This window comes from Nicotiana tabacum, chromosome 13, assembly GCF_000715075.1.
Source record: "Nicotiana tabacum cultivar K326 chromosome 13, ASM71507v2, whole genome shotgun sequence".
NCBI classification, from domain to species: domain Eukaryota; kingdom Viridiplantae; phylum Streptophyta; class Magnoliopsida; order Solanales; family Solanaceae; genus Nicotiana; species Nicotiana tabacum.
Window position 1 is genome coordinate 87416786 of NC_134092.1, and position 27640 is coordinate 87444425.

General features: G+C 38.3%; 1 protein-coding gene and 2 non-coding genes across 3 annotated transcripts; 2 read left to right on the forward strand and 1 right to left on the reverse strand.

Annotated features, from left to right (window-relative positions):
- Positions 1 to 1109: 1109 nt before the first annotated feature.
- On the reverse strand, positions 1110 to 1216 carry LOC142168466 (small nucleolar RNA R71). The gene has a single exon (XR_012698325.1). It is a non-coding gene; the product is annotated as a small nucleolar RNA R71 (small nucleolar RNA).
- Positions 1217 to 5538: 4322 nt separating this feature from the next.
- Positions 5539 to 23117, forward strand: LOC107805126 (ABC transporter G family member 24). Its single transcript, XM_016629116.2, has 14 exons — positions 5539 to 5895; positions 6067 to 6143; positions 9877 to 10143; positions 10701 to 10764; positions 10859 to 11005; positions 11217 to 11251; positions 11429 to 11502; positions 11830 to 12761; positions 12989 to 13285; positions 13695 to 14186; positions 15806 to 15954; positions 16063 to 16352; positions 16443 to 16576; positions 22811 to 23117. The coding sequence occupies exons 1-14, from the start codon at positions 5615 to 5617 to the stop codon at positions 22965 to 22967; spliced, it is 3396 nt and encodes a 1131-aa protein (XP_016484602.1). The 5' UTR covers positions 5539 to 5614; the 3' UTR covers positions 22968 to 23117.
- Positions 22219 to 22321, forward strand: LOC142168612 (U6 spliceosomal RNA). The gene has a single exon (XR_012698452.1). It is a non-coding gene; the product is annotated as a U6 spliceosomal RNA (small nuclear RNA).
- Positions 23118 to 27640: the final 4523 nt, after the last annotated feature.

Below are 27640 nucleotides of genomic sequence, written 5' to 3' on the forward strand. Positions count from 1 at the left end.
TGAATTATCTAGAGTTAGATCCAAACCAATTATCTTTCACCTATCCAATTGACCCGCTATTGTCTCCCACTGATAACTTCCTTGCTTATCTTTGATTCGATTATCATTAGTCAATAGCTTTAGATTCTTAGTTAATTTTAGTTAGAAATCATATAAACCTCAATTGTTGATTCTCTTGGATAGCAATTAAGCGAGAAACTATGAAAATATTGTTTAACTCCAATCACTGTGGATATGATATTATACTATACTATCTTTGACTAGCGAGCATAATTTAAGTGTGTTTAGAGCTCGTCAAAATTTGGCGCCGTTGCCGGGAATTTGCAATCAATAGTGTTTGAAATAGTTTGTAGTGCTAATTCAGGAATGTTTCTTTTTCTTTTATTTTATTTTTCTCTTTTTATGTTTGGTTCTTTGAGTGTGCGTAGGTTACATGCTCAGAGTAGTACATGACTAGAACTTTTGCGAAGGAAGTGCTACCTAACGAACCAGAGATAGGAAAACAACTGCGACAATTGAGGAAAGAAAGAAATCTCATAGAGACATCAGAAAAGGTTAGGCAGTCCTCAACTAAAGAACTTATGGCTGGAAACGGTGAAGATAATGTAGATTTTGCGAGAGAAGCAGCCCAACGAAGAGAACAAGCTACACAGTATGCTAGGGAAGCAGCTATTAGAGATGCGCAGAACATCTATGAAGAATAGAGGGGTCTCAGAATTAATCAACAGCAACCCTTACATGGGACACCACTTGGTTATTATGCTAGACCAATCTACAATCAAGGTTTATCAAGTGTTAGACCACCTCCAATTGCAACTAATAATTTTGAGTTGAAGCAGGGGTTGCTCCAAACCCTTCAAAATTATTGTGTCTTCAGAGGGAAGATGAACCAAGATCCAAATAACTATCTAATGGACTTCGAGGAGATTATGAACACCTTTCAATACAATGGTGTGTCACAAGATGCAGCTTACTTAAGGGAATTTCCCTTCACACTCAAAGATGATGCAAAGCAGTGGCTTCAAAGCTTACCTAATGGATCGATTCGAACATGGGATGAGATGACCAGAAAATTTCTTGATAAATATTTCTCATAAGCTAAGACGAGCAAGTTTAGAAGAGAAATCCATAACTTCTGCCAGAAAGATACTGAGACTGTGTTTGAAGCTTGGGAGAGTTTTAGGGAGATTGTTAAAAAGTGTCAACATAGCAAAATTGAACTCTAGATGCAACTTAAGGACTTTTGGGATGGATTGACACCGGCCTCACGTAGAACATTGAGCAATGCAGTTGGAGGCCCTTTGATGAAGAATACTCCAGAGCAGATAGTCACAATTCGTGATGAGTTGTTTTCTTGCCATTTTGGCCAATCAGATCTTTGTCGATATTCTTCGACAGATCGGGATTCAAGATCCTCACTATCTTGCATAATGTTAAGTGCAACATTATATGCAAAAATATTATCCACCAGTATTTCAGATCGATTTAAATTAATCCCTTTACCAATAGAACTTATTAAAAGCTTCTCACTCATTTGAGTCTCGGGTTCATTTATTTCTTCAGGAATCTCAGAACTAATCAGATATTGGGTCTCTTCAGGGGATCCCTTTATAGTATCATTTTGATCATTTGTTGATTTTCTTTTTCGAGGATTTCAATCCTTATAACCCAAAGGCCTACCACGCTTCAGGAGTACTTTAGATTCACTAGCTCTCATGCTAGTAGATGGTCCTGTTGGGACATCAATTCGGATAGACACATTCTCTGCAGGGATATGTGACTTTGTTATCCTTTTCAAATCAGTAAACGCGTCTGGCATTTGATTTTCTATATTTTATAAATGGATGATCTTCTGGACCTCCTGATTACATATAAGGGTATGTGGATCAAAATGAGATAATGAAACTTTCTACACAATTTCTCTTTTGATTTCCTTTTTCTCTCCCCCTAATTGTGGGAAATTTATTTTATCAAAGCGACAATCTGTAAATCGAGCAGTAAATAAATTCCCCATCAATGGTTCAAGATAGCGAATAATAGAGGGTGATTCAAAACCAACATATATTCCTAACCTTCTCTGCGGGCCCATCTTACTGCGCTGTGGTGGTGCTACTAACACATATACAACACATCCAAAAATTCGTAGATGGAAAATATTTGGTTCATGATCAAAAACTAATTGTGACGAAAAATATTTATTATAATGTGTCGGTCTGAGACGGATAAGTGATGTTGCATGTAAGATAGCATGGCCCCAAACAGTAGTGGGCAATTTTGTTTTCATAAGTAGTGGTCTTGCTATCAATTGCAGGCGTTTAATAAATGACTCTGCAAGGCCATTTTGAGTATGAACATAAGCTACAAGATGTTTAACTTTTATCCCAACTGATAGACAATAATCATCAAAAGCTTGAGATGAGAATTCTCCAGTATTATCAAGGCAAATAGCCTTTATAGGATAATCTGAGAATTGTACCCTTAATCGAGTTATTTAAGCTAATAGCTTTGCAAACGCTAGGTTGTGAGATGATAGTAGGCACACATGAGACCATCTTGAAGATGCATCTATTATGACCATAAAATATCTAAACAACTCACTTGGTGGGTGAATAAGTCTACATATATCCCCATGTATACGTTCTAAAAAGGCAGGGGATTCAATGCCAACCTTCATTGGTGATGGTCTAGTGATCATTTTGCCTTGATAACAAGCATCACAAAAAATTTATTATTTGTAAGAATATTCAGGTTCTTTAATGGATGCCCACTCGAATTTTTAGTAATTCGTCTCATCATTATTGATCCAGGATGGCCCAAAGGGCCATGCCAAAGCACAAAAATATTTGAATCAGTAAACTTCTGATTTACGATAGAGTGTGCTTCAACTGTACTAATCTTTGAATAGTATAAGCCAGAAGATAAAGTTGGTAACTTTTCTACAATGCACTTCTGGCCAGAAACATTCTTTGTAATACAAAGATATTCCATATTCATTTCATCTATCGTCTCAACATGATACCCATTTCGGCGGATATCTATAAAACTCAACAAGTTTCTTCGGGACTTGGAGGAGAATAATACATTGTCTATTATAGGTTTTGTTTCCTTAGACATAAATATAGTGTCTCTTCCGGAGCCTTCAGTCAAACTTATATTACCAGAAATTATTGAAACATTTGCTTTTTCCTTATGCAAATAAGAAAAGTATTTCTGATCTTTGAATATGGCATGAGTTGTTCCACTATCAATTACACAAATATATTCATGATTGGTCTTTGATTCAAATATAATTTGAGGATTATCCATATTCTTCAAAATGACATAAAGAAAATAAATATGATAGTAAACATCATTATCAAAGCATAACTTTTATTTATGTACAACAATTACATAACCATACTATCTACTATAAACAACAAAAATTAAAATATTTAATTTACATCTCTACAGATTCATCACCGATCACATGACTTGTTTCTCCTTCCGGGAGTGCAAAGTAATCAGCTACATCTAAATACATGAAGTCTAAATTATCTTCAGAAATAAAATTTGCTTCAGCATTTTTCTCTATCTTCTTCAAGGAGGCTTGATACAGTTCAACCAGGTGCTTTGGCGTACGACATGTACGTGACCAGTGCTCTTTTCCTCCACATCTATATCATGCATTTTTTGGCTTTGCTGCTTGCACCGCTTCATGTTTTTGTTCCTTCCTTTTCCACTTCTGATGGTGAGGAGGGTTCTTTGGTGCATTATTATTACCATGTTTAGAGTTTCTTCCCCGACCACGGCCATGACCACGACTGGGGCCACGTCCTCTTCCAAGCTTAGCTTGGTGGAAGTTCGTCTCATTCACTTTAGGGAATGGACAAGAACCAGTAGGCCGGCTTTCATGATTTTTCATTAATAGCCCATTATGTTGCTCGGCTACAAGAAGATGTGAGATAAGTTCATAATACCTTTTTGAATCTCATCTCTCGATATTGCTGTTACGGGAGCATATTCGAGGCATGAAAAGTGGTAAAAAAGTTTTCCAACATATCATGATCAGTAAGATTATCACCACATAATTTCAATTGGGAAATAATTCTAAACATAGTAGAATTATACTCACTGATAGATTTAAAATCTCGTAGCCTTAGATGAGTCCAATTATAACGTGCATGTGGAAGAACGACCATCTTCATGTGGTCATATCTATCTTTCAAATTATTCCACGGTATGACTAGATCTTTAATAGTGAGATGTTCCATTTTCAAGCCTTCATCAAGGTGATGTCTTAGGTATATCATTGCTTTGACACGATCTTGGTTTGATGCTTGATTTTTGTCCATGATGGTGTCTGCCAGACCCATCGCATCAAGATAAATTTCAGCATCAAGCACCCAAGACATGTAGCTTTTGCCCGATATATCCAGGGCTACAAACTCAAGTTTAGAAAGATTTGATATTATTTAAAAAAAGAAAGTTCGTACCTCTGATACTTTCAAAGTATTTGCTCGAGATGGTAGAGTCTCGTGCTGATAACGTGTTATAAAATAAAGACTGTAAAGTAAAGACAAGTATGGAGAGAAACTGATATATTATTCAAACTTCAAACTTATGTACATAATGAACCGAAATCTCCTCTATTTATAGAAGAAAGCAAGCTGATGTATAAGCTGCTTCTGCAAGCTGCTACTGTACTAGATATAGATAATTTTCTACCGGAGGTAATGTTTATCCATAATGGAGTATCGAAAGGATAAGTTCATTATACCAGATATAAATAATTTTCTACCGGGGATAATGTTTATCCATAACGGAGTACCAAAAGGATAAGCTCATTATACCAGATATAGATAATCTTCTACCAGAGTAATGTTTATTCATAACGGGGTACTGAAAGAATAAACTCATTGTACCAGATATAGATAATCTTCTACCGGATGTGAAGTTTATTTATAACGGGGTACTGAAAGAATAAGTTTCTTCAGGAGACTTATTTCCAATAGAATACTAAATAGATAAACATATTTACGGCGAAGTGTCGTATAGATAAGTTTTTTCGGGAAATACTAAATGAACATTCATAATATAATACATTTATAACTGACTAATTTTTTTGATTTGAGCGTCATCTTCACTTGATTTATGTATCATTCCTTTTATCAATGTCTCAAAAAAAAAACGCAGCCATACTTTATTAAGATTCAAAACATTTTTTCTAATGATGGTGCCATTCGAATTAACTCGAATCAACACTTGTAAAAACCTGATCTCTTAAACGTAGATACTCCAAGTTATACTTGGCCGGCCTATTCCTCTCCCTCCTAACTGAGCCAAAACAAAAAGTTAACAGAAAATATATACATAAAGATCAAGATATTGAATCTGCCACCGGCTTAGCCAAACCGTGAAATGTTGAAACAAGCTGGCAAATGGAGAGCCAGCCGGCTACGGTTAAGACTTAAGACCAAGACGTGGTCTTCTTCGAATTGCAGAAGATGGGACCCACTATGATCTCTGCCTATTCACTTTTTTAATCATTCACCCGCGCCATGTCTTCTCACCATTTTCCTTTCTTATATACCAGCAAAAAGCTGGCTAAAGCGCTTCTCCCTTTCTCATTTCCTAAATGGGCGCTGCTACCGCGGCGACTCACCGGCGGCGGCGAAAGTCGCCGTCGTCGACATTCCAGCTGGCCGTCATTGTCGTGCTTGTGAACTTAGTGAATTTGCAGTGGAGCTCAGTTCGGAGTCAATCTATCGATAACGGTGCCGGCACCGCCTCACAACTCGATAATCCCGCGGTAGTTGATTTAGTTACTCGAACTGTATATAACCGTATATACAATCAGACGCACAGCCTTTTCGACAACGAATTTGCGGATAAATTCAAATTCTGCATTCTAAATCGGTAAATATTTTGCTTAATTTATGTGAATGTGTGTGTGGGGAGTTGATAACGAACAAACGAAAGGGAAAGTGAAGTAATTTATAGTTAAAAAGGCAAATACTCGGTCTAATTGTGGTTGATTCCTTATGTTTTCGGATATGTAGTTTAGTTCTAATATACGATGTGTTGCAGAGATGAAGAGTGGGATCATGCCTTCAATTACTCATCGGATCTCACTTTTCTCAGTGCTTGTGTTACCAGAACAAGAGGTACGTCGCATTTTCAAGTTTTATTTGCACGAAATCAAGTGCGACAGAAATGTTTGGAAGAGAATAAAATGATTTTAGTTACTATGTGCGCTCCCCCCCCCCCCCCCCCCCCCTCCTTTCCTTTGCGATTGTGATTTTTGGATAGAAGATAAATGAGGCTGTTTGGCATTAATTGTAGAAAAAAGTGGCATTGAAATTTATCCTATTTCATTGTCCTTTTGAAATAAAGTCAACGGTTGTAAATCACAGTTTTTTTATAACAAGTTTGTGGTTGTGCATTTACTTTCACCTTGTTAGATCAGATTGTCAATCGTTTTTGTAATTGATGCTATATAAGACTGGAATGGCTAATCAGGTCAGAACGCTGTGATTTACACTGGAATATATAGCATCTACTCTTTTGGTGGGTGAAACAAGTTCTAACTGGTTCACAACGGACCAATTAGATGAATTAGGTGGTATTTATCAAGGAAATATTATTTGATATTGCAAATGGTAATGCTAATAGTTAATCTCTTCTTTGAATTTTGCAATATAAGATTTATCTTTATATCCAAAAAATACTGTTAAAATTTCACTAGTAGAAGTTAGAACAGTACTGCTATTAGGATAGTAATAACCATACAAGAATTCAATTACTGAAACAAACTTTCTAAGAAGATAAATAATTCTCTCACAATCTTCCTCCTATTATTTATTTCATCGCTCGACCCTGCTAGATATGGACTATATATTTTAGTTAGGGGATTTTTTAATTCATATGCGCGACTAACATTGCATAAAACATATTCCCAATTATTGGAATAGCTAATTCTATGCATGGTTTGGTTCACATGCTGGTTATGCGGAGATTAAAATGCAAGGATTGTCCGTGCGATGAATAATAATGAAGGAATTGTAATATGGTGATTATTAACCGGCCCCTCGAAGACCGTCCGTCCGTGTCGAAATCGTCTTTTGATTTTTCTTTGTTCTTTTTCCGTCCTTTTGTCGACGATGGAAAGCCAATCTGATCATCTTCGATCCTTATCTTTGATTCGTACCGATTGTGGACATCCGCCCAATTCGTTGCATGATACTCAAGCAGGCTTTCCTTCAATTTTCGGGAAGCGTCTGAACTTCTCGGATTCAGTCCCTTGGTGAATGCTTCAGCCGCCCATTCATCCAGGACAACCGGGAGCAACATTCTTTCCTTGTGGAATCGGGTAACGAACTCTCGTAGCAACTCGGACTCTCCTTGCGCAATCCTGAATATGTCGGCCTTTCGAGCCTGTACTTTTCTGGCCCCGGCATGAACCTTGATGAAAGAGTCTGCGAGCATCTCAAAGGAGTCTATGGAATGCTCGGGTAACAGTGAATACCACGTCAAGGCTCCCCTCGAGAGAGTCTCTCCAAATTTCTTCAGCAAAACAGATTCAATTTCGTGAAGAGCTAAATTATTTCCCTTCACTGCCGTTGTATAGGTGGTAATATGCTCCTGAGGGCCTGAAGTTTCGTCATACTTTGGCACATCAGGCATTTTAAACCGCTTTGGGATTAATTCTTGTGCCGCACTTGGCTTGTATGACAATTGAGTATACTTCTTTGAGCCCAGACTTTTCAGCACCGGTGGTGCGCCTGGGATTTGGTCCATGCGGACGTTCACTTCCCTCATAAACCGTAGAGTTCATTTTTGAAGGGATCGTTTTCGTTATTGGGGCCGGGTGCGCTCCCCCAGCCCCATCGGAGCCAACTTCGCTCCTCGGGCTGTTGTTGTCGACCCTATGCGTTGTTTGATTCGCGAGAGCGCCGGGAGGAACCAAATCTCGTCTATTCGCATTATTCGAAGCCCCCGACAACGCCTGCTTCAACTCCGTTATAACCTTATCCTGTCGCGTGAGGTGGCCTAGATTGATCGCCTGTTGTTCTTGTAGGACCTTTACCGCGTCAATGACATGTTCCTCCTCAGCATCATCGGGAGTTGTCTCTCGAACATGTCGAGGGTATTTCTTGTCATGCACTAGCGTTAGGCCTGTTCATGGATCGGATTGGATCGGATTTGGCATATTTTGGACTATAATTTCGGATTTGGTAAATTGTAGTCCGAATCCGAACCAAATTAAATTCGGTTCGGATTGGATTTTGATATTTGGATCGGATAAATATTTTGGATTACGCTTCGAACTGTAAGCCTTATATATTAAGATGCAAAAATAAAAGACTTTAAGTATAGCTAGCTATAACTAACGAGTCATACACAACATTCCATACAATTACTCAAATCTTTCATGATAAGGAAACTATGTAAGATCACAATACACTTGGATTGAGAAATAGGCAAAAGCACGCCCGTTTCAACCATCACATACCTAGCTAGAACAAAAATATAAGGACATGATTAACCTCACTTGTGTTTCTCAACAAGAAAACTCAGAGAAACAAGACCTGTCCAAATTTCTTACTAATTGCTGCCAAATAATGAAATATACTTTGATGCTCTTACTGTCTAAACAACTTCTCCTATTATTTTGCACAAGACAATCAACATCAAGTATTGTTGCAATCGTCTCAACTAGTATTAGACCCCATTGAGAGCCTTTATTTCTGTTGATATGTGCTCTTCATGAAAGAGTATGAGAGAAATAAGACAAATGAAACCTAGATTTATCTGATGGCACCCTCACTTTTATATGTAGACCCTATATTTCGTATTTCGGATCGGTTCGGATTTAAATTTAGCCAAACCGTATCCGATCCGATATCCAAAATAATTAAATCTTTAATCCGAATCCGATCCAAAGAGTTGAAATCCGATCCGAACCAATCCAAATAACACGTATCGGTTCGGATTTTCGGTTTGACTCAAATAATGCACAGCCCTAACCGGCGTGGCGTCATTCCCCTTGTTGTGGGTGTCACTGATTGAGTCCTCGAAATGAGGTTGATCCCCTCGAACCTCGGGATTGTGCGTGTTGTTAACACCGTTATCTGCCATTTCTTATGATTTCTTTTAAAATAAAATAATCAAAACACGTTAGTAAAAAAGGCAAGGATCAACTTAATTGCACGACTGTCTAGGCCCCACGGTGGGCGCCAAACTGTTTACCCGTAAAACGGTACAGTTAAATTTATACGTGATTTTTAGACAAGTGGATTAATTCGATCCTGAAATAACAAGATAATTGAAGAAATATATAACACTTAGCCTTGATAGGAAGACGCAATGACAGAAATAAAGACTATGGTAGTGAAGCCTCCAGACGCAATAGTAATAAGAACAAGAATGGAAAATAAGAAGGTAAAATTGATTAGGGCTTTGAGTAGATTGTAGTATTAGTTTGCCAGAAAATTCGTGTTTATTTATAGCTACGTGTAGGAAAGAAGGTCCTAGGATCGTGCCCTTCTTTAATGTCAATTATGAGGGCCATTGATGAAGATGTAACGGTGAGCATAAATGCCAAATTACTTGTAACGGGCAACGTACTTAATGCTATGGAATATTCTCCATTAAATGCTACCGGGCAAAGAGTATTTATTGCATTTTTATGAGCGTTATTCTTTCTGGTGACAAACGGGACCGTTGCCTTCGGTTTTGGCTATCCCCGTCTTAGATTCCACGTGTCCCTCTTTTGGGCGGCCACGTAGCATAGCATATTTTACCCTATACATTGCTTAGAATTTCGTGCCATTAATCATTCTCTTCAGGCTACACTACAGTTCGAAGATGATATGAAAATTATATTTATTGGAACAGGGGATATTCAACGAAGACTGTGTACTGCTGCAGAAATCAGTTTTTACTTCAGTAACACCATAACATCAGGGTCCAATTATTTGAAGGCCAACAGAAACTGCAATTTGACCTCTTGGGTTCCAGGTTGTGAACCAGGATGGGCATGTAGCACCGACCCAGATCAGAATCCTGACCTAAGAGATTCTCGAGATATACCAGCGAGAACTGTTGCTTGTCAGCCTTGCTGTGAGGGTTTCTTCTGTCCTCACGGTCTTACTTGTATGATACGTAAGTATATCATCAATCTTGTCAATATTTCTTCTTCAACCATTTGTGGGACAGAACTAGAATGCAGTTTATTCTTCTGTTACTTCAAGGACTTGTTCTTGTTTTACGCTCTAGTATCAACTATCAGATAGTAATTTAATTCTATCTTCTAATACCGATGAGTGGACAGTAAAGCCCCGTATGTATGCATGACTGCAGGAGCATTATGGCAAAAATAATTTAAGAGATTACTAGCATACTGCAATTACAGTTGAACAAGGAGGCTTCTTGTTGTTGCTTTATTTGGTAAATGATAATTGATTGTTGTTGATTCCACATATGAATCTATTTTAGTGCCAAGACCACTAATTTGATGTTTTACCACAATGTGTTTACGTATATATATATTATATATATACTTTACATGGAATGTTTAAGTATAACACTGTTTTTCACTTATTTCGGTTACATGTTGAAGACTTCTTAAATCGTAGTTGCTAATTATTTTCTGATAAGTATCTTATTGACTGAGTTTTTACAAAAGAAAGGATTTCTGATAACTTGCTTCATTTTTCCAGCCTGCCCTTTAGGTTCCTACTGTCCACTTGCCACGCTCAATGTGAATACTGGAATATGCGAACCGTGAGTCCAGATTCTTGATACAAGGTCGCTCTGATCTTTTACTTCCTACTGCCCATTTGTTGTTTGTATAACATGTCTATTGGTATGTCTGTAGATATAGTTATCAATTACCTCCTGGGCAGCCAAATCATACTTGTGGCGGGGCAAACATTTGGTCTGATGTTCGCAGCAGCTCAGAGGTATTCTGTTCCGCAGGGTCATATTGTCCAACAAATACAGAGAAGAATCCTTGTACTAGTGGGTAGTAGTTTCTGTCCCGACTCTTGATAACAGTCTGGTTGTCTTCTAGTTGTAAAATTTTGATATCAGGCTGATATCTGATTACAGAAACCCCTTAAAAAAAAATCCTTACCAGTTAGTTCTACATGCACAACACACTTCTTTTATGATATTTCATCAATTTTGCTCCTCATGTGTCTTTTCAAGGCTTATTCTTTACCCTGTAATTTCAGGAATTATTGCCCCACAGGTTCTACGGCTGAGAAACGTAAGTTCCAGTTTGAAAGTGACCAACTATTTGCAATACATTGCTAAAATAGAAATCTTTTAGTGCAAAATAAATAACGAATTATATTTCCATTAAGCATATTGCTATAGCATGGATTTAGATTATTTCTCCAGTGGTGCTGCTTCATTAAGCATTCACCTCTTGATGGATTTGCAGGATGCTTCAAGTTGACTTCATGTAATCCGAACACTGCAAGTCAGAATATTCATGCATATGGGGCAATGCTCATTGTAAGTTTTGATTATTATCTAGTAACTGCCCTGCCTGATATCCCTTCATAGTTTCTAGCTGTTTCTAGGTTTATATGAGGTGAGAATTCGATTCAGTAATGCAACAAAATAACTCTGGTTTCAATTAAAGTTTACTATTCTGTTGTCCATAAGAAGTAGCAGCACCCTTCTGGTGATAACAAATTTGATATTATTGTACTACCTTCCCAGTGCTAAAGTTGAAATTGATCCCGTAAAAATTCTCTCTTTAGTATTTGAATTTATTCATGTTTGATGTTTAAGAAGTTATACCATTGTAGGAGATAAAAATCTTGCTCATTCTTGCAGGCAGCTTTAGCTACACTTCTCCTTATAATTTACAACTGTTCGGACCAAATAATCACCATACGAGAAAGGAGACTTGCTAGATCCCGGGAAGCAGCTGCAAAAGTTGTAAAAGAAAAGATACAGGCACGTGCAAGGTGGAAAGCCGCAAAAGAGGCTGCTAAAAAGCATGCTGTTGAATTGCAAGGTCAATTGTCTCACAAATTTTCTCGCAAGAGAAATGTCACAATCAGTGACAAGGTCACATTAATGAATCAACAAGATACTGATATCGATGGTAATTCATATTCATCAAAGGAGCACAGTACCTCTTCAGTGTCCAAGAATTCGCTTAGCACGTCTGAAGTAGAAGAATTAGGATCCATTCCCTTGATGGAGGTGATAAATGAAATTGAAGATCATACTTTTGATAGTTCAGACTCTTTCAGTTTGGAGATTAAAGAAAAAAATTTGAAATCCAAAAAGCCTAAAGGAAAAGAAATTCAAACTCGTAGCCAAATTTTCAAGTATGCATATGCACAACTTGAGAGAGAAAAAGCGCAGCAACAGCAGAACAAAAACCTTACTTTCTCTGGTGTAATCTCTATGGCCACAAATACTGATTACAAGAAAAGACCTGTAATTGAGATAGGTTTTACAGGTTTAACTGTTACCTTGAAAGGTAAAAAGAAGCATCTGTTACGATCTGTTAATGGAAAAATCATGCCCGGTCGTATTACTGCTGTCATGGGTCCATCAGGAGCAGGGAAAACTACTCTCCTTTCAGCTCTGGCAGGAAAAACTGTTGGATGTACAATTTCTGGTTCCATCCTTATAAATGGAAAACCAGAACCAATTCATTCGTACAGAAAAATCGTTGGTTTTGTGCCACAGGATGATATTGTGCACGGAAACTTGACTGTTGAGGAGAATCTATGGTTCAGTGCAAGGTGCAGGTATGTAATAGTTGGTTTCGTTACTTACTATGTCCTTGCTACTCGGGTTATAATGTTCAGCACAGGGTACTTTCAAAATTTTCAGTCACTTCTAAATCACATAACAAGCAGCAAACACATTATTCTATTGGCTACTGCTGGCTTGTATCTTCTTGTATCTCAAGTTCATCTGATCCCTGTAGCTGTTAGTTTAAAAGATAAATTTTTAACTTTTTGTAAATTTTAAGGTTGTCAGCAGATTTGCCAAAGCCAGATAAGGTTCTTATTGTTGAGAGAGTCATTGAGTTCTTGGGCTTACAGAGCGTGCGGGGTTCCTTGGTTGGAACAGTGGAGAAGCGAGGTATCTCTGGAGGCCAACGGAAACGAGTTAATGTTGGGCTAGAGTTGGTAATGGAACCATCACTTCTATTTCTAGATGAACCGACATCTGGACTGGACAGTGCATCTTCTCAATTACTTATCAGAGCACTTCGACGTGAAGCCCTTGAAGGAGTCAATATCTGCATGGTTGTCCATCAGCCAAGGTAACCACCGGAATTTGTTGACTTGGATTCTGATACTGCATGTACATTCATCCTTTCCATTTATAGGTATTTAGTCTTGTAGCACAAAAATGCAAAAGCTTTCAGTCTTTAGTTGTTAATGTCAGACAGCTGATAAGTTAAGTGAATAATTCTTTAAACAGAAGAAATCTTCTTCTAGCTAGTTGAAGTTTCCTTCTGATTGATAAATTATGCTTCCCGTTGTCTTGTCACTGAAATGCTTGTTTAATCGTCCAACAATAGCCATTTAACCTTCATCGTCATTGGAAATCAACCCAGAAGGGCACTAAAAACAATGAATTGTGAAACTGCAAATAAAGTGAAGTGGACCTTCTTAGGCTGTTAATTATTTCCTTCTCTTAATCACCTTTTTGCAACTTTTTTCTACCAGCTACACCTTGTTCAAGATGTTTGATGATTTGATACTCTTAGCAAAGGGTGGTCTTGTAGTCTACCATGGTCCTGTAAAGAAAGTTGAGGACTACTTTGCAGGCCTTGGTATCGATGTCCCAGAACGAGTTAATCCTCCGGACCACTTCATAGATGTTTTGGAAGGGCTGGTCAAACCAACCACCAATTCAAATGTGGACTATAAAGAGCTTCCCGTGTTGTGGATGCTTCACAATGGTTATTCTGTGCCCCCAGAAATGCAACAGAGTGCTGCTGTACTTGCATCTTCACCAGTGGATGTAAACAATGGCAATCAAGCAATTTTTGATCATGTAACAGAGGAACATTCCTTTGCTGGGGAAATGTGGCAAGACATGAAGACTAACGTGGAGCGCCAACGTGATATTATACTGCACAACTTTATGATGTCAAAGGACCTCTCCAACCGGAGAACTCCAAATGTTCTTCTGCAATACAAGTACTTCATTGGAAGGTAAATATTCACAAAACCAATTTCTTTTCATCGGATAGTTCTTTATGTGTTTTTATCATGAATTAACAATAGAGAGAAAAGCTTACAACAGGGTAAGTTCAAAATTATTTTAAGTATCGATATCGAACCATTAGTCTGGGAATTGGGTCCTAAATAATCTCTACACCCATTACCCAGCTCACTATCACGAACTTTGACATTGCCCACAAGTTGACCAATGTTGTCCACATATTTCTGTTACCTACTAAATTCTCGGAATTGCTCAAAATTGATATTATAATTTGTTTGCTGTTATTGCAACCAGTATCTACTTTTAGTTGAGTTACATCAATATTGCCAGGCAAGCAATTTGTCCACTGGGAGAAATATCCCATTGTAGAATCTGAAGCCATTGAAGAGGAGAAGTGTTGTTAAAGCTGCCTGCACCAATGAGCAATATTTTGAATCTCCTACAGTGGTCTAGTGTCTTGTGCATCAGTTTCTCAACCGAGGTCATCTTGATACAAACAAAGAAAAGATAATGGTTTTTGAATATACTCTTTCACTTTGGGACACATGTGCATATCCCCTGCTCGAGGAAAAAATTAAGCGCAAAAAGAAGAGCTAAGAACGCTTCCAGAGATCAAGATTTATTTCATCCAATAAGAAGCAGGCCGGTCAATTTTGATAAGAGCCACTGCTTCCTCTCAAAAAAAGAACCTCGCAGAAATTCCGGAGTTCTGATTGATATCATTCAAAGGGAATTCCATTGTTCCTAGGAGTATATGTTGTCGACTCAATCAAAATTTTCAAGCCATTGGCAAGGAATCAACTTCTGTGGGTGGTGGGACCAGTAGTATATGTTGTCGACTCAATCAAAATTTTCTAGCCATTGGCAAGGAATCAAATTCTGAAAATTATGAAATAAATCATCTCTTAATTCTGCCACCATTCTTTCTGGCCACTAAAAGTAAGGGTAAAGAAATAAAATAAAGAAATACGTGCAAAATAAATAAAAACGTGCATCCCCTCGTCTTGTCATTTGTCTACTTATTTAAGCCCTTGTGTTAAGTTCTGATTTGAAGCCCTATTCTATAATACATAATGCCATTGATAATTAAAAAAAATAAAAAATAAAATAATGCCTGCACAGAGCAAGCTGCAGGAAAGTTGATCATTCCCTGTCAAATTACTTCTTCCCATCACATTTATGGAGTATTTAAAGAGGGCATTATGTTGTTTGTTTTCCTTATTTTGATGTATCTAAAACCATGTTATATCGAGGAAATTCCCCTGGATATTCACTTGTCAGAGTAAATCATTACCTGCGCGTAGTAGCAATTAGAAGTATTAGTATAGTTGACTGAGGTTGATATCAAATTTGGAGATTTGGGCACGTTCTCGAATTTGAAAGTAGGCTTGAGACAAAGTAATTCTCTTTTATAACCTTGTAAGAGGGAAATTTCCCCATAGCAGATTTGGTATGACTTAACTGTTGGAAAATTCTGTTCTTTTTAGCATGCATTTACTTACACGCCACTGCTGGATGCATGGGCAAATTTAATTGAATAAGCTTCTAAATCACTGTTTTTACACTGCAGTTGAGTTCTCACATTTTTTTGTATTTAAAATTATCCCAGGATAAGCAAGCAAAGATTACGTGAAGCAAAAATGCAAGCAATAGATTATCTCATTCTCTTAGTTGCTGGAGCTTGCTTAGGATCACTAACCAAAGTGAGGGATGAAAGCTTTGGCGCACCTGGCTATACACACACAATAATTGCTGTCTGTAAGTTGATAATCATTTCCAAGGGAGTAAAAGTCCATACTAGTTCAGAGTACAACTTCTTCTCCTGAATTTCTGATCCAGTTTGTATTTCTTATAATTCTTTTTCAGCTCTGTTATGCAAAATTGCGGCTTTAAGGACATTTGCATTGGACAAGTTGCAGTATTGGAGAGAAAGTGCTTCTGGCATTAGTAGCGTTGCTCATTTTGTTGCCAAAGATACAATAGATCATTTCAACACAGTGATTAAGCCTGCTGTATATCTATCAATGTACTACTTCTTCTGCAATCCAAGATCTTCTTTCGCAGCTAATTACATTGTGTTACTCTGCCTTGTGTATTGTGTGACTGGAATGGGTTACGCATTTGCCATCTTCCTAGCACCTGGTCCCTCCCAGCTGGTGAGCATGAATTCCCGCTGAGACATGTTATATTGCTACAGTTTTTGTTTCTTTTCATATCCCGTACTAACAGATTTCACTTCTATATAGTGTTCGGTACTTGTTCCTGTGGTGTTGACGCTCATTGCATCTCGCACCGACGGTGGTAAATTCCTCAAGGTCTTGGCAGATTTATGCTATCCAAAGTGGGCACTGGAGGCATTTGTCATCTCAAATGCCGAAAGGTATGTTATGACAGTTCCCTGTAGTGATCGAGCAATATAAGGTTTAGCACTTGTTACTTTAATGGTTCTAGCTGTGCAAATCTTGGCTCCTTTCCTGGGCAAAGACCATTCAAATGTTCGAATTAGATGTATATATATAAATGTATATTATCTCACACAACAACATGTAGGTGTGATTGGCGCGCGCGCGCGTGTGTGTGTGTGTGTGTGAGAGAGAGAGAGAGAGAGAGAGAGAGAGAGAATGTGCATGTAGGTATTTTATGAATGCCGTGATTTGATCCCTTATCTAAGCAGTGGAAAGATGCCTTCCTTGTAGATCGTAGGCATGTTTTCATTTCTTGTTTATGGAAGCATGAGTTGGTAATACTGCTGCTGATGGATATGAGGGGCAACCTGTAAAACCATATTGTGCGCTGGAATTCCTGATTGTGAGAAAGAAGGAAGTTTGAGAGAACTCGATTATTCCCTCAAGCTAATAGGGTTTAGATAGTTATGGTTACATGTTCTAAGAAAGGAAAGACAATCAAGAGTACATAATCACAGGAACTAATTGATCACTAATTACTATAATTCTAATATTCTAGAATGTTTATAAAGATTCTAACACTCCTCCTCAAGCTGGTGCATACAAATCGTATTTACCAAGCTTGTTACAAATGTAGTTCATATGAGAACCAGTGAGGGACTTGGTGAAAATATTTACAAGTTGATCATTTGGCTTCACAAATTTTGTAACAATGTGTCTTGAGAGTATCTTTTCCCTGATGAAAGGATAATTTATCTTTTCCATAAAACATGGAATTTGATGCAATATAAAGGGCAGCTTGGTTATTGCACACAAGTTTCATGTCACTGATTTCTCCAAACTTCAATTCTTTGAGCAACTGTCTAATCCAAATAAGTTATAGGTTGCCACAGTCATTGATCGGTATTCAACTTCTACACTAGATCGAGTAATCACATTTTGTTTCTTCCTTTTCCAAGATGCCAAATTACTTCCTATCGGAACACAATATTCAGACGTAGATCGTTTATCAGAAGGTGAGCCAGCCCAATCAGCGTCTATGTATCCAACAATCTACTCATGACCTTGATTTTCAAAATGCAACTCATTTGTCTGGGGCTGATTTTATGTATCACAGAATACGAACAACTGCATCCCAGTGACTATCACACAGAGAGTCCATAAACTGACTTATCACACTCACAGAAAAGGCAATGTTAGTTCGAGGTACGGTGAGATAGTTCAACTTACCAACTAACCACCTATACCTTCCAGGATCACTAAGGGGCTCCTCCTGTCATAGTAGAAGTTTAACATTCGGGTCCATAGGAGTGTCAATGGTCTACTACTTGTCATATCTATCTCCTGAAGAATGTCTAGGGCATACTTATACTGTGAGATAACAATTCCTAATTTGGACTGCGCAACCTCAATGCCTAGGAAATACTTCAATCCTAGGTCCTTTATCCGGAAATACTGAAAGAGATGTTGCTTCAATTTAATTATATCATTTTCATCATTGCCCTAGATGACTATATCATCAACATAAACGACCAAATAAAGGCACATATTATGAGCAGTATGTCGATAGAATACAAAATAATCAACCTCACTGCGAGTCATACCAAATTCCTGAATAATCGTGTTGAACTTACCAAATCTTGCTCGAGGAGACTGTTTTAAACCATATAAGGACCGACACAACCGGTATACAAGACCATTAGACCCCGAGCAATAAAATTAGGTGGTTGTTCCATATATACTTCATCCTCAAGATCATTATGGAGAAAAGCATTTTTAATATTCAACTGAAAAAGAGGCCAATGGCGAACAACAATAATCCAAAAAAAAAAAGACGGGCGTATGCTATTTTAGCTGGGGGAGAAAGTATCATTGTAATCAAGTCCAAATATTTGAGATAAACTTTGGCAAAAAGACGAGCTTTAAGTAGATCAATTTCACCATCTGGACCAACTCTGATCGCATACACCCACCAACAATCAACTGTAGATTTACCTAGAGGTAGAGAAACAAGCTCCCAAGTACCACTATTATGTAAAGCAGACATCTTTTCGATCATAGCCTGTCACTGTCCAGGATGAGATAGTGCTTCACATATGGACTTAGGGACACAAATAAAGGATAAAGATGTCACAAAGGCATGACGAGGTGATGATAAACGATGATAACTCAAACCAATATAATGGGGATTCAAATTAAGAGTGGATCAAATATCTTTTCAGGGTGCGATTGGTGGACTAGGAGGAGACAAGTCTGCAGTAGGTGAAGGATCCGATAGAAGACATGAATCATCTGGACATGATGCTAGAAACTGATGGCGATGATAAGTCAAGAGTGGTGGAGCTATAGATTATTGAACTGGAGTTGTAGGTAGTGGAGTTGGAGCTGTAGGTGATGAAATCGGAGTTGTGGAGGAAGGTGAATGAGAGATAGTGACTAAATCTTTAAAATATGTAACTGCTACTACCTTAGAAATGTCTAAGTGTTCACCTGAACCTGTGAAGTATGACTGGGTCTCGAAGAAGGCAACATTAGCAGACATAAGACATCGCTGAAGGTCCGGTGAATAGCATCAATATCCCTTCTGCTTCCTCGAGTTACCTAGAAATACGCATTTAAAAGCACGATGAGCTATCTTATCTTTTCCCGCAGTCAAGTTGTGAACAAAACACGTGTTCCCAAAGACACGAGGTAGAAGAGAGAACATAGATAAGTGGAAAAACAAGACATATAATGGAACTCGATTCTGGATAGCTGAGGATGACATACGGTTAGTAAGATAACAGGATGTGAGAATTACATCCCTCCAAAAACACAACGGAACATGAAATTGTATGAGTAGGGTACGAGTAGTCTCAGTGAGATGCCTATTATTTCTTTCAGCTACCCCATTTTGTTGAGAGGTATATGGACAAGATGTTTGATGAATCATCCCATGAGAGTTCATGAACTGTTGAAATGGAGGAGACAAATTTGTTGGGCATTATCAGTACGAAATGTGCTGATAGAAACCCCAAATTTGATTTTGGACTTCAATGTGGAAGGTCTGAAAAATAGAAAATAACTCAGATTGATTTTCATCAAGAATATCCAAGTACACCAGGAATAATCATCAATGAAACTGAGAAGGTAGCAGAATCCCAAGGTAGAACTATCCCGACTAAGATTCCAAACATTTGAATGGACTAACATGAAAGGTGACTGCCCGATTATCAGGACGTCAAGGGAAATAGAAGCGTGTATGCTTACCGAGCTGACATGACTCACACTCTACAGTGGACAAGTGAGACAAACCATGTAGCAGGTACCACTTTTTAAAGTTTTGATAAACTGGGATGTCTCAACTATTTATGCAATAAGTCTGATGAATCAGTAGTAGGACAAGTTGTTGAAGGAGGACACGATGTGCGTCCATGTGATTTAACAATGATAAGATAATAAAGTCCATTTGATCCACCCCTAATACCAATGATTCGTCCTATATTGCGTTCCTGTATAAAAATAGAGTTATCAAGAAATAAAACAGAACATTTAAGTGATTTTGCTAAACCACTTATGGATATGAGATTAAAAGGACCTGAGAACATAAAGAACTGAATTCAAAGGTAAGGAAGGAAGTGGACTAGCTTGACCTATTCCAATTGCATGGTTTGAGATCCATTGACCATTGTAAGTGTTGGAAATGATTGAGGAAGAAATAGTAGTAAAAAGAAATTTGTTACTAGAAATGTGATCAAATGAACCTGAATCAATGATCCAAGAGCCGGAAAAAGAAGACTGGGAGGCACAAGTCACGCTATTACTTGTTTGAACAAAGAAGCTATCTCAAAAGATATTTGTTTACGTGATTTGTACTGAAGGAACTTAATATAATCCAGTAGAAAAATGATCCAAATATTAATACTATTGGTTCCCATTTTGTTGCAACCAAATTTCTCAAATCCAAGAGGGGGTTACCAAATCAACCAAAGACAACCGAAGAATTCTTGCCCAAAATATTAAATCCACTAGTAACAGTATTTGAAACTTGTCGGAAAATCTGATTTTCCTGGGAAGTGACTGAAGTTGTGTTGATGGCAAGAAAGTCAACGGGAAATTCTGAAAGGCAATCAGGAAGATGTAGTAACTTTAGTTGACCCCTGGGTATAATAAAGAAGTTGTCCCAAATCAAGAAAATTGTGAAAACAGTCGCCGGAATCTAAAAACGTTTGCCGGAATGTGGTGGAATCTGTTTGGGTAGGCTTGGACCAAAGAGGCGATCACCGGAGAAGAAAACTTCTTGCCGGAATCTGTCGAAGTAAGTCTCACGCCCCGACGCATAGCTGAATCTTGCTGGAAAATTCCTCCTTCTGGTCGGCACGTGGGAGGTCCGATGACACTGAGTCTGGTTGATTCTGGTCGCACGAAGATTCCAATCCTATTGGTGGTACTGGTAAATGCATAGTACCCCTAGGAAGCAACGAACCTTCAGAAAATGGTGTATTTTGCCCGAAAATTGCTCGGCAGTGAGTTCTCTGATTATTTTCTCACTAATTTGCTCTGACACCATGTGAGTAAGAAGAGAGTTTGAGAGAACGCAACTTGATTATTTCCTCAAGCTAATAGGATTTTTAAATAGTTTAGTTACATGTTCTAAAAAAGGAAAGACAATCAAGAGTACACAATTACATGAACTAATTGATCACTAATTAATCCTATATTGTCATTCTAATATTCTAAGATATGTACAAAGATTCTAAAAATAATCATTACTCATCAATTTTGCTCTCTTTGTAAATTCAAGGGCATATGCATGCACATCAATTTTGCTCTCTTCGTAACTTTAAGGGCATATATGCATGTAGTTCAGCAGGCTTAATAGCTTGACTTCATACTATGTCCAAACATCACGTGCCGCTAAACCATCTTAGGTACTTTTCTTTTTCTTCACATCAAGAAGTAGAGTCGTTCTTCGACTCTACCTATCTAAGAGAAAAAAGAGTTTTACCGCTGTTAGACAGAACATTAAGTAAAACAGCGGACTCTTTCTCAGTAGGTGACAACCTAAGAGTCTAAGTTATTTTCTAGACTAGATATTTGGTAAAAGGTGACAACATCGAGAACAGAAAGTCATCTCTTTGACTAGACCATGTGCTTTGCATCTCTAGTATTTTGCTTGGGTCCAGTGGCCTTGAGAAGTTAAGTTTAAGGGCATTCTCGTTTTAAATGTTTGTGGAATTTTCTCGTCATTCACTCGCAGAGATTCTTAGGGTATTCTCTTTTCCCGTCGTATTTATTTGGGTAAAACTCTCTTATAGCCCATTTGGCCAAGCTGAAAAAATCAGTTTATTTTGAGAAGTGTTTTTTTTTAAAAGTTCTTTTTTCAAAAGTACCTTTTTCTGCTTCTCCAAAACTGCTTCTGCTTCTGCTTCTCCTCAGAAGCACTTTTTTCTCTCCTAAAAGTTTGGCCAAACACTTCAAATTTGTTCAAAAGCACCTTTTTTGAAAAAAAAGTGCCTTTGAACTTGGAGAAGGTTGGCCAAACAGGCTATTATTCTTTTGAACATGTATTTTTCCACAGTTCTTGTTAGTAACTATAAATGACTCTTAAAATTGTGGCATCATTTATTATCATGAATGTCCATTTGGGGGAATTCAATGAAATTGGAACAATACGGAGAGGATTAACATTGCCCAGCGCAAGGATGACATGCACAAATCGAGAAATTGTCAAAAGAATTACTAATTCCTACTGAAACCTAGTTCAAATATAGAGATTAAGGCTTCATACTCGTATATCTTCCTCACTTGCCCGCATGTGCTTGTGGTAAAAATAAATGTTTTTTTTTCTTTTAATTTCATCTTAGTTTAATCTTCCTGTGATGGTTCATTCTAGATGAACTCGGCAAATTTTCAGTTTTTAAAATTACTTTGCTTTGATTGCAAAAACTGAAAGCAGAGAGCTAGATCAGAACGCAAGATGTAGAAAATACAGATGTATAAGACTTTTGGATCTTTGACAACATTTACTTTACATCGTAAAGCCCTTCTTGAATGATTTTCCACAAACAACATATCAAATTGAAAATACACTATTTTACAGCAGGAATCCTATAGGGATGATTGACGTAATGTCCGCGTGTACAACGATCTTAAATTTGCAAAATACCTTGTACATAATTTCAAATTCGAAGTTGCATGTAATTGATCATTATGCTATGTGATTTCAGGTATTATGGTGTATGGCTCATAACACGTTGTGGTGCGCTTATGAATTGGGGATACAGTCTTCATGATTGGAGTCTTTCTTTGTGCATTCTCCTTCTCATAGGTTTAGGTAGTCGTATCATTGCTTTCATCGGCATGATAAGTTTCCAGAAGAAGTGAAAATTGATAATCCACGTCGTTTTTCTTTGTAGTTGTCATTTAGTTTTAGAGGATTCTATCCTCCTGTTGCCTATATCATATATGTGTAAATGTATATTAATATTGTTCATCTTCTGCAATGACATTCTTGAGCTCTTCTATTCCTTTTAACAACGGGTGGACTCATTTTATTTGCACAAAGAAAAAGAATATTAGAGTTGCTTACAGGATTTCTTTATTCATAAGCCATACAGATGGTTAAATTTTATAATGAAAAATACGTTTTTTTCGTCTTCTTACACTTGTATCGAAGTACAGTTGTTCACAACCTTCTAAATGAATTTCTTTTTAATTCAAATGTGGGTCTCATTGACAATGTAATCCCCCCCCCCCTCCAAAGTCGATGTATATTGTTAATAGACTAATTTCATCGTGTAGTGGTGGCAAAATGGTTAAAAAACAATAGTTAATCACCCATATTATTCATTAAAAGATATGTTGGATAATAAACTTTTTAAAAACAAGTCAAGTATGGATAAGAATCTTATTATTCACTTAGAAAATGGATAACTAAGTGGATAACTAATGAGTTTAACTTTTACATTTGTAAAACATCAAATTGAGGGTTCCTCAAGTTTGGGAGACTTGGAATTCTCTAAAAAAATGATCATATTCAAGAAGCCATGGATAATATGGATATCCATATTATCCGCCGGTTAACTTGTTTTTATCCGTATTAAATATGAATCGGGTCGGATAATTTATCCGTTTTTTGTATGCTTGTTTATAATTTGAGAGTATTGCAAATATTTGGATCAATTTAGACGGGTTGGATTATAATTTATTGTTTAGTCCATCTTGACCAAGCCTATCTTAACCCAAGTAAACTTTGGACAGGATTGAACAATGACACATTTAATGAGTCAGCCCATCTTGAGCATCCCAAACAACCTATTTGCCACCCATAGTCATAATAACCATAGAGCCGATCAACGTATTTGAATGGCAGATAAGGTGCCATTCAACTTGTATAATTGAATGAACTTATGCCCCATGTACTCCCTTTTCATAGAAAAAGAGAGATGGATTGATATTTTTATTGTATCTATCAAGATTGATAGGGCTCAAACTTGTAGCTTTCACCTTGACACGGTGATACTCTGATCGACTGAAATACAATCTCAAAAAAATTAGATGTACAACCCAAAATCAATTTAGATTCGAATCATTTAATTTGTCATAAAAACTCAATAGGTAGAGTCAAGCACTGACTGTAGAACATACTTGAATTGCATGGGAACGGATGCACATTATACGAAGCGATATCACGTGACACCACTTCGTCAAAAATCTTACCGTATATAAATAATACGCAAACATACTTGTATACGGTCGGAATCGAGCTTGCCTACGACATGGCAGGTTAGGCTCGGAACATGACAACCAAAGACTGAAGATCGACCCTGAGTCCCACCGAGCTAGAACCCGGGGTCAGAATGCCTGTCTTCGAGAACATTAAGTTAGTAATCTCGGAGTCGAACTTAGCCCCGATCAAGCTCGAAGAAATATTGTTAGCATAACCAACAGAAGATCGAAATATCCGTGATCGATTGGATATTACGGCGGGAATCTCGGCACAATTCAATAAGGAACCAACAATCAATGAATCAAGAGATCTTTTACCTTTTATAGAATTGTACCTAAAGTAGGATTCCTCTACTATATAAAGGGGGGTCTAAATAATTCATTGGGGACATTGTAACACGCATTCCAAAGCAATACATTATTATTCTCTTTAAGTTCTTACTACTCTCTTTAAAGATCTCATTTCTTCTGTCTTGATATCGATCGAAGTACCTGGTTCGAGGGTGATTAATTCTCCAGGGCTAAGACTATTCAATTCGTATGGTTTGTGCTTACTTTTCCATTACTTATTTCAATTGCAATCTAATTTGTCGTTTTGTATCAAGTTAAATCACGTATCCTTAAAACTACTTATAAATTCAGATGTTATCCGATTTTGAGGGTAAACAGTTTGGCACCCACCGTGGGACTAAGGATAGTAGTGGTTATTTAATACAAATCTCCATAATACACACTACTTTACACTTGTTCTTTGAAGTGTCTTTAATTTCAGGTTAAAACTCAAAATGTCGAACTCTCAATCAACACCCCTAGATATTGATAACGAGTCTGACCATCACGGTAAAATTAACAACATAGCGCTCGGTGACGAGGTACCGCCCATTGATCCTATCGGAATTCCGGCCGCTAGCCCGATTGACGCTAATTCACATGTGGCTATCGACGCAAACTTGCCTACCGACCCTGAGAATAGCATCCGTGGTAGAGCCCGATCGGCAACTCAAAACACACAAAACATTGGAGGAGATGGGATAAGTTTGCGGGTGATCTTCGAAATGCTACAGGCTTAACATGTGGCGATAGCTTAGTTACAGAACCAAAGCCGTGCACCGAGCAGGGTTGAACCCAATCAACCCCGGGAAGTCACCCGCAGCGATGAACCGGCCACGAAAAGGTCAAATGAATATGAATCGGGGGCTAACCCCGATATCATAAAGATGCTCGAAGAACTGACAAAAACGGATAGAATTAGGGGAGAAGAAAATTGAAGCTAATGACAAAAAAGTGGAAACCTACAATTTAAGGGTAGACCAGATCCCAGGAGCACCGCCAATATTGAAAGGCCTGGATTCCAAGAAGTTCGTGCAAAAACCTTTTCCTCCGAGCGCGGCTCCAAGGCCAATCCCTAAGAAATTCTGCATCCTGAGATTGCTAAGTATAACTGAACGACCGACCCAAATGAGCATATGACCTCTTACATATGTGCCATCAAAGGGAACGACTTGGAGGATGATGAGATCGAGTCTGTCCTATTGAAGAAGTTCGGAGAGACCCTTTCAAAAGGGGCTATGATATGGTATCACAACTTACCTCCTAATTCTATTGATTCATTTGCAATGCTTGCGGATGCTTTCATGAAAGCACACGCCGGGGCCATCAAGGTCGAAACCAGGAAATTAGACCTTTTCAAAGTGAAACAGAAGGATAAAGAGATACTCATAGAGTTTGTGTCCCGGTTTCAAATAGAATGAATGGACCTGCCATCTGTCGCTGATGATTGGGCCGTTCAGGCTTTCACCCAATGGTCAATGTTTGAAGCTCGGTGGCTTCACAACAATTGAAACAAAACATGATAGAATATTTGGCCGTTACTTGGGCCGACGTGCATAACCGGTATCAATCGAAGATCAAAGTGGAAGATGATCAACTCGGGGCCCCTTCAGGGTCTCTTTATCCCGTCAGAAACATCGACAGAGTCAAGAGAGACATCGATCGTGAACCGAGACCAAACAGGGATCGGTATCAGCCGTATAATAGAGACCGAAGAAGTAGTTGGTCAGGGCGGAACTCTATGAGAAATGAAAGGAGAAGTGACCGAGGTCATAGCAACTGGGGACTCATGAGCAAAAACAGCTTCGACATGCCCATCGGGCCTAAAGAAGTACCGAGGCTTTCAGAATACAACTTTAATGTCGATGTTGCCGTCATTGTATCAGCTATCGGACGCATCAAAGATACCAAATAGCCTCGACCTATACAATCCGATCCAACCCAAAGGGACCATAACCAGATGTGTAAATATCATGGCACTCACGGCCACAGAACGGAGGATTGCCGACAGTTAAGAGAGGAAGTATCCCGACTATTCAATAACAGGCATCTTCGAGAATTCCTGAGCGACTGAGCCAAAAATCATTTCAGGAATAGGGATTTTAACAAATAGTCAGAACAAGAAGAACCTCAACACACAATTAACATGATCATCATTGGGGTCGATATCCCTCAAGGTCCGATGTTGAAGCGCACCAAAGTGTCCATCACAAGGGAGAAATGAACTCAAGACTATGTACCGGAAGGAACCTTGTCTTTTAACGATAAGGACGTAGAAGGGGTCGTGCAACCCCACAATGATGCACTGGTAATATCTGTACTCGTAAATAAAATTCGAGTTAAGCATGTGTTAATCGATCTAGGTAGCTCGGCCAACATCATCCGATCGAGGGTCGTAGAGCAGCTCGGTCTACAAGATCAAATCGTGCCTGCAGTCCGAGTTCTAAACGGATTCAACACGGCATGTGAAACCACTAAGGGTGAGATAACATTACCAGTGAACACCGCCGGGACCATCCAGGAAACTAAGTTTTATGTGATCGAAGGAGATATGAGGTACAACGCTTTGTTTGGGAGGGCATGGATCCACAACATGAGAGCAGTACCCTCAACACTGCACCAGGTGCTGAAATTCCCAACTCCCAGCGGAATCAAAACAGTTTATGGGGAACAACCGGCCTCCAAGGAAATGTTCACGGTCGATGAAGTGATCCCAGCATCCACAATCTTAACATCGGAGGATCCGAACCAGATGGTCAAAAACAGGGCCAAATAGCAATCACTGATACCGACCTCGACAAAATTAGAGGAACGAGGGGTAGATAAGGACGATGACTACGGGGTCCCCAGATCTTTCATAGCCCCCGATGACTCCGACACTACAAAATCAACGGTCGAAGAATTGGAACAAGTTGTATTGAGTGAACACCTACCCGATCAAAAGGTATACCTGGGCACAGGGTTAAGCCCCGAGCTCAGGAAAAAACTCATTCAATTTC